Source organism: Propithecus coquereli, unplaced genomic scaffold, assembly GCF_000956105.1.
Source record: "Propithecus coquereli isolate 6110/MARCELLA unplaced genomic scaffold, Pcoq_1.0 Scaffold142, whole genome shotgun sequence".
NCBI lineage: Eukaryota > Metazoa > Chordata > Mammalia > Primates > Indriidae > Propithecus > Propithecus coquereli.
Genome location: NW_012138525.1, coordinates 729,850 through 737,895, shown reverse-complemented (window position 1 = coordinate 737,895; position 8,046 = coordinate 729,850). Strand labels below are relative to the sequence as shown.

General features: G+C 59.2%; 1 protein-coding gene across 1 annotated transcript in view; it reads right to left on the bottom strand.

Annotated features, from left to right (window-relative positions):
- Positions 1–4,230: 4,230 nt before the first annotated feature.
- Positions 4,231–8,046, bottom strand: part of LCN1 (lipocalin 1) — a 6,021-nt gene continuing 2,205 nt past the window's right edge. The window contains exons 3-6 of the mRNA XM_012639699.1: positions 5,994–6,064; positions 5,312–5,422; positions 4,418–4,519; positions 4,231–4,256 (exon numbers count right to left, since the gene is read on the bottom strand). Of these exons, the coding sequence (XP_012495153.1) occupies positions 4,231–4,256; positions 4,418–4,519; positions 5,312–5,422; positions 5,994–6,064 (310 nt within the window). The remainder of the gene's footprint in view (positions 4,257–4,417; positions 4,520–5,311; positions 5,423–5,993; positions 6,065–8,046) is intronic.

Genomic DNA, 8,046 nt, shown 5'->3' with positions numbered 1-8,046 from the left:
ACAGGAACCCTGCAGTCCGGCTGGCTCGAGAACCAGAGGACAGAGTCCAGCGCAAGGAGAGCGGCTGGGATGTGGAGAGAGAAGAGAGCCAGACAGGAGGAGCCCCGAGTTCTGTCACCAACTGTGCAAATCTCAGGCTAATCCAAGACATGAATGAGCGGGGAGGACACCAAGCCGCCCAGCCAAGGTGAAAGAACTGGCTGAGATGTGAGCTGAACTTCGGCTCACCACAGCGGGGCGGAGCTCACAGTCTGAGCTCAGTCACGTTAGCTTCCTGCTTGGAAAAAAAAACCCAACACTCTTCAAAGGAACTTAACAAAATCCAGAGTTTATACATCATTCACAAGGTTCAGGATATAATCTGAAATTACCAAACATATGAAGAAACAGGAAAATATGACGATTCTTAAGAGAAAGGACTGATGCTGAGACAATACAGGTATTAGAAGTAGCTTTCATAGCAACACTTAAGCATGCAGAGGACAATATTCTCTTACTGAATGAAAAGACACATCTCAGTGGAGAAATAGGAACCGTAAACATCAACCAAATGGAAATTCTAAAACCAAAAATTATAACACATGACATAAAAATTCACTGGGTAGGGCTATCCCCCAAATTGAGAAGATCCTGAAAAGATTCTATATTAATAGAAACAATCCATTCTTATGAATAAAGAGAAAAAATATTGAAAACAGAAGAGCCTCAGATGCCTGTAAGGCAACATGGAAGACCTAACGTGTGTAACTGAGTCCTGGAAGGAGTGGAGGAGCTCAGCTGGGGGCAGAAGAAACGTTTGAGACAGTAATGGATGGAAATGTACCAAATTTTATGAGATCATAGATACAAAAGACTTGGAAAACCCTATGCAGGATAAACAGAAAGAAAATGATACTAGGTCCATCAAAGTCAAAGTGCCAAAAACCAAATTTAATGACAAAACTTGAAAGCAACCAGAGAAAAAGGACACGTGACATACAGCGGAACAATGAATTGACTAAGCATGGACATCGCCGCAGAAGCCACATGGCCCAAAGATAGTGGAATGACACTTTCAAAGTGCTAAAAGACAATATCTGTCTATCGAGAAGTCTGTATCTGTTGAAAGTATCCTCCAAGAGTAAACGCAAAGAGAAACCTATTCAGACGAAAGAAAACGGAAAGAACTCGCGGGCACCAGGCCCACGGCGCAAGAAATGCTGCGAGACGTTATTCAGGCTGAAGGGAGGTGACACGCGATGGACACTAGGACCCGCAGGAAGAGCCAAAGAGTGTCAGAAACGGTAGGTTTATGTGTAAATACAAAACACGAATTTCCCTTCTTGATTCCTTTATTGTCTACGTGACAGCTTGGAGCAGGTTTGTAGCGTTACGTTGTCTGTGACATGAGCAGGTGCGATGCGTGAGTCAGCACTAACCATGAAGTGGGGCAGAGGAAGACTCGACCCATACGGCTGCGGGGTCTTTACATTTTAAGTAAAGTGGCACAATACTGGTTCCAAATAGACTGTGACGTTAAGGCTGTCATCGTAATCCCTAGAAAGCCACCTTTAAAATAATTCGAGGAGGCACAGCTAAAACGCCAAGATGGAATTTGAGTAAATGGTGGCGTTGGGGTTGGTGGCCTCCTCCAACCTTTCAGCAGCGCTTCCGCGACGGCCCCTCGTTAGCTTCTCTTCCTTCACCACCGGCGCTCCGAGGGACGCCTCCTCTTCCAAGCCGCACGCCTTCCCCCCCAGGGCCTTCTTCTGCTCCTTGCAAACTCCCTTTTCCAAGACCCCTGCCGTCCACCTGTGAGTCCTCAGTATCTCCCCACACGGGGTGGGCTGCTCCTGTCTGGGGGTGTCCCAGTTTGTGTGTCTGTCTTCTTCCATCACTGACACCCCATCATCCTTTCCTCTCTGCACAATTGCCCAGACTGTCGCCGAGGCCTGGGCTCTGACGCTGGCCCTGCAGACGTGGACTGCTTCCCCATGGCGGTTGTGTGGGGTATGTCGCACTCTCTGAGCTACAGCTGCGCCCCTGGGCTCTCAGCACTGATCTGTGTGGTGTCTAGAAGAGTGGGCAGAGACACTCGGGCACCTGAGATTGGGCGTGCCCGCCTGCATGGCCACGTCCACCAGCCGCAGGTGACCCTGGAGCCCGGCTGACGGGAGATGGAGCTGGGCATTGGTAGCTCCTGCTATGAGGAAGAACCTCAGATACCTAGTAAGAACCAAGACTCATTCTTGAGATACGGAAGGCGGAGCCCAAGTGCAGTAGAGTTTTTTAAAAAAATGCTGTCTTGTCCCAGCTTTGAGGTGCTGGCTAGAGGCCCCTTCCTGAGCAGCTGATCAGTTCACACCCCAGTCACTGCCCTTATCAGACCCTCACACTCTGGGGCCCTAGACACCAGCCCTAACTGTCCCTGGGCCAGGGCCAGACTATTAGGGACAGCCCCTATGCCCCAGAGCCCCCAAATTATTCAAATTAGCCAGCCCACGGGGAGCCTGAGCACCCAGCCCCACAGGCTGCCCCCGAGGTCCTGCCGGCTGCTGCCTGTCCCGGTGCAGCCACCCCGCGTGGCCGCCTGGAGCCTGCTGTCTCCCTTGGAGCGCGAGTGACAAAGAGCCCTGCTTCTCATCTCCCCGGGCCACTGCGCTGTGTCACACCATCAAAGGAGCCTTTAAATCTCGTAAACCACCAGGATGCAGGAAAGGTGTCTGACGCCTGCGGGGGGCTTGTCCCCCAGCTGCTAACTCGCTTTCCCAAACCTGGCCAGGCACAGACAAGGACAGCTTCCAGCCAGGCCCCTGGGGCAGTTCAGGTGCCCACACCTGAGGACAGGGCTGGCCTCCCTGGTGAGCTCAAGCCTGGCCATGCCCTGCCCTGCGCCGCTGTGTCCCCACGCCCCACACCATGTCCAGCCTGCTCAGACGCAGGGTCAGTGCCAAGGGCTCAGGTGACCCTGTCCAATCTCCACCTAGAGCAGAAGCTCCACTCTGCCCCTGGCCTGCCAGGTCTTACTGGTGCAGCACCATGGCCATTGCCTTGTCCCCACTGCACCTGCCACCCAGAGCTGGAGCTCCGTGGGGTGCAGACCTGCAGAAAGCACCACGGGACCCTTGGGCGGAGTTGCCTGCACCCACCCTCTGCCCAGGCCTTCATGCCCCTTGGCCTGTGGCACCCACTACAGAGAACCAGGACAAGGCTGGGTCCCCTGGTGCTCCCCACCCCCTCCCCCCTCCCAGCAGACCCCCGAGGGAGCTCCCAGGGCAGCCCACCCCAGGGGCCCCACAGACAGGCAGAGTCACTGGGGACTGCTGAAGCTCTTTATGCAGAACAAGGGGAGGGGCTACGAGGGGGAAGAGGGAGTGAGAGGAGGGGGTGCAGCTGGCCAGGCTCCGGGGACTCCTCCCATGTCCCTGTGCAGGACACAGGAGCTGGGTGGTGCTGCCCTGGTGCTGGGGAGCCAAGGTGTCCCCTGACCTGGAAAGGAGTTGAGGGGTCAGTGAGGACAGGACATGGGGGTGGGAGGCTGCAGAGTGGGGGCACATGGGGGCAGGGGGACACAGGGTGGGGGCACATGAGGGCAGGGGGCACAGGGTGGAGACACAGGCTGGGCTCTCGGGGGCTGCAGCCACCAGCTCAGAGCAGACGGAGCAGGGTCCTTCCGCAGGCTGCCCACAAAGTCACCCGGCATGTGAAGAGGTGACAGGTGCCTTCAGGCCAGCGGGAGGGCGAGGGAAGGACCCAATGCTGTTCTGGATTCTGGCTCTGCCCACACCTGGGCAGGTGACCTTGGGCAAGTCTCTGAGCCTCCAGTTCCCAAATGACAAGCCGCCGTGCGGGACCCAGGAAGCCTGAGTCACTGCGGCACGCCCGCCACCTTTCTGAACCTTTTAAGCAACTCATCGGCTAAACGGGGTCACAGTGACTGCTGAAGGGTGAGGGGGTGCTGAGGAGGGATCTGAGTCTCACACCTGCCGTAGGCACCTTGGGGGACCTGGGGGAATAGACGTTGTCCCCCACCAGCAGCCCAGCCAAAGGAGTGTTTGCCACGGAGGGTTTCCCAGCTGCCCACGAGCTGCACCCCAGACAGGGATCAGACGGCTTCGCTCGGGGGCAGAGCGCACGCCCGCCGGCCCAGGTGGGGACAGGGGTGGTGAGAGAGACCACATGGCCTCTTGAAGTGCCACTGAGCCCCAAGACTCGGATTTTCCCAAGTATCCTCTAAAACTGTTCTCTTACCTAATCGCTGCCTGGAGAACAGGTTTCTGCAGAAAGAAGGAAACACACCGGGTTCAGAAGCCCCCAGGGCCCTCCGTCGGCCAGCATTTCCCGTGACCCCAAAACGACAAAGTCAAAATAAGAGGCAACGCGTTCCCATAAAACGTCGTGGGGACACGGGAGGGGTAAGCAAGTGTGTCCTTCCTACCGCTCTGCTTGGGGATGACGAGGTGCTCCGAGCTGAGTCCTCTGGCCCCCGTGACCTCCTTAAAGTCCTCCAAGGCTTCCTGGTTGTTCCCGGTGTCTCTGCCTGCAGGTGACCAGGAGGAGCCGTGAGCGCGCCCCGCGGCACTGGGGGGCTGCTGGCGCCTCCATCCAGCCTGGAGGACTGAGGAGCCGCCGGGCTGGGGAGGAGGACCTCGCCCACTGCAGGCACCAGCGCTGTGAATGTCCCCTGAGGGACCAGGGCCCTGTGAAATGTCCCCTGAGGCTCTCACAGCAGCAGCACCAGGAGAAGCAGGCAGCGCTCTCCACTCAGCCCCCAGCATTGCCAGGGAAGCAGGGTGGGCGGCAGGACCCCAGCCGTGGAGGAAACACATCTCCCCTCGGGGGCCCCAGGGCACCACGCCTGTCCCACTACTCTCCCCCACAGACTCCGGCACCAGGGAGAGCACAGGAGCCTCGCGGGGGTCTTATCTTCAGACAGGAATGGCACCGATGCCCCTGTCTGCTGGTGCCACCGTGTCCCAGCTGTAAGCCCAGGAGCTGGAATTTCCTCTCCACGCGGATCCACACGGACCCCTCTTCACACCTCCACCCCTCCCCTGCCGGACATCCCACAGCAGTGGTGCTCGGGGGTGGCACTGCAGGTGCCCCGTCCTGTGGCACTTGTGACCTTCGCACCTGTGCCCACAGCGGCTGCTCCTTCCCGCAGAGACCTAGACCAGGACACCCTAATGCTGGACTCCGGGGGCGGGGGTCGGGACTTCCTCCAGGAAAGCCGGTCCTGAGGGAAGTGCAAGTGGGTTCTCGTGTCCCAGTGGCTTCTGCTGAGGGGAGGGGTGCAGGGGCAAGGGCAGGGGGGCGGGAGGGCGGGACTCACCCACGAGCTTTGCCATTCGGATCTGCGTCCCGTGCAGCTCGCCCTCACAGTAGAGGATGTAGTGGTCCTTCACAGACGACCTGATGATGTACACTGTGTGCTTGCCCCCGACTGCAGAAGGACAGCAACGCCAGGCCTGAATCGGCCACCTGAGCCTTCACGAAGGATCCGGGGAGACCACCCAGCGCCCGGCCTGGCACACCCCGCAGCTTCCACACCCCCGGCCGGCCAGAGCTCCCTGACCCAGGTTCCCCACCAGGCCTGAGCTCCAGGCCTGGGCCCCCACGTCCCAAGGACGCGGTGCCCCCGAGAGGCAGTCACAGCCCAAACTAGTGGGTCACAGGGAGGTTTCGGGGTGTGAGGTTTGCAGGGGTTGGAGCTTGGGGTGCTCAGCACTGCCAGTCAAATATGACTCCTCCTCACTCCCTGCCAGGACACAGCTGTAGCCACAGGGAAAGCCCTGGGCGGCCCAGTCCCTCCCGGGGACGAACCCACCACACCTGGCATTTGGTGTCAGGTGTTGGTATTCTTAAGTCAGATTGCTGGGGAAAGGGAAGGGTGGGCTTTTAATGGCATCAGAACGGAGTGAAAGGCTTCTCAGGTCAAAAGCCTGTCCCAAAAAGGTGCCAGCTGCCGTCCCCCCTCCAGTGGGGCAAGGTCCAGCTCAGGCTCCAGGACTCACAGGCCGAGTATTTGCCCGGCTCGTCTGTTTTCTCCAGGATGATTTTTACCTCCTCGCACTGGCCGTTTACCCTGGAAAACAGAAGCTCCGTGGGCAAAGAGGTCCTGGTTGTGCCTCCCCTGCCTGGGAGCAGCCCCGCTAATACGCCCTGCAAAGTCTAGCACGCCCCAGGTCCGTGGCGGGGCACGGAGGAGGCTGCTTCTCCGCATCGCAGGCCCCGGCACCGGCCGGGCCCTCCGGTCACACGTGGAGGCCCTGGCGTTCTCGCAGGGGCCAGGAGCTCTGCGCCACTGCTCCGGGGCTGCCGCCCAACCCACCCTCGCTGGAGCTGGAGGGGACCCGGGGCCGCCTGCTTTGCAGGCAACATCTGTGGCCACGGGCCTGCGCCCTAAGCCACAGTTCGTGGACCTCATCCCCCTAGTGTCCTCTCCTGCTGGCCCTCTTCCTTTTGGAGACATTCAGGGACAAGTCCCACATCCACCATAATCTGGCCCAGTGAAAGGCTGAAGTGGGGGCTTTGGGAAAAACAAATGCAAACATCAGGGTCATTTCCAGGTCAATGGCTCCCTAAGGGTTGGCCCCAGGGCCAGAGCACAGGCACTGCTACACCACTCAGGTGGGAGCTACACAGGTGTGAACCGTACAGGTGTGACGTCACACAGGTGGGAGCCTCTCAGGTGGGGAGTTGTGTAGGTGGGAGCCGCACAGGGATCTCAAAGGGGTCTTTGCCTGCCTGGTATCTCCCTGGTATCTCGTCTGCTCTCTGGGTCATCCTGAAAGCCCGTCCCCGTGGTCTCCAAAGCAGGCAGTTACTACAAGCCCAGAGTCCGCGAGGCCCAGGCTGCCAGTGCCGACTCTGGTCGGGGCGGAAGACACCTTTTCCCCGACCGGCCTGCACAGCAGGCAGGCGCTCCCCAGTCAGTGGACGGGGTGGGCAGTGCCCCGCCCCTCACAGCCACGAGGTCTGATCCAGGGACACACTCGGTGGCACAGTTTGCCCTTGAAGCTGCCAGGTGCCGAGTGTTCCAGGAGGGGCTGAGAAGGGCCCCCCAGCATGGTCTGCCTACCCCCCCACCCCGGCCCCTGGGCTGAAGCCCAGGTCACAACCGCCTGGCCCAGACACTCACAGAGTGGCGACCGTGACTTCCAGGTTGCCCCCCTCCAGGGCCGCGAGGGTCAAGGGAGTCACGGACTCCAGCATCTTCCCAGGAATCTCCTTGTCGGTCGTCACGGCCTTCACATACCACTTCCCTGACACCTGGAGAAGGCTCCTCTTCATTAGGGCTCAGACCGACCCCTGCAGGGCCTCCCGCTCCCCTAGTCTGCAGTCTCTGGAACCTGCCCCTCCCCAAAGGCTAGAGACATGCAGCATCTCCCAATTCCTCATCCCAGCCAGAAAAGACCCCGCGCCTCCCCAGACCCTCCAAATGCTGGCTCCCAGCCCCTGCAAGTCAGCCAGGGCCCCAGGACCCGCCACTCCTGGGGGACAGGTGAAGTCACCTTTTACAGACCCCCATCCTCCCAACCTGGTCCCCTGGCACCCTGGGCCCACCTTCTGCTCTGTCTGGCCGTTCCCTCAGGGTTATGGTTTAGAGACCCTAAAATGAGGGTCTAACCAGCAGTCTCAGCCTCTCCTCAAGCCCCCTCCGGCCCGCCCTGCCCCGCCTGAGCCTCACATCCTCACTCTCCTCGTCCGCGGCCGAGAGGTCCTGGGCCTGCAGGGCAGCAATGAGGCCGAGGCTGATGGCCAGGAACAGGGTCTTCATCTCTGGGGTCTGTGCTCACGGCCACCGACGGGTCACTCACTGGAGCTTGCTGAGGCTGTGCCGGCTCCTCGCACGGCTGCCCTTTATACCGCTACTCGCATGGTCCTCCAGGGCATTTGGCTCCAGTGACTGACCAGTGCCTTCCTGGATGTAAACCGTGGCCAGTTCTGCAACGAAGCAGATAAAATGTCATTATTGTTGGAAGTCGATGAATAACAGTTTGTTCAGTCCCCAAAGGATCATCTAGACGGGCCACTGTCCAGCAGAGCGGACTTGCAGGTTGCACC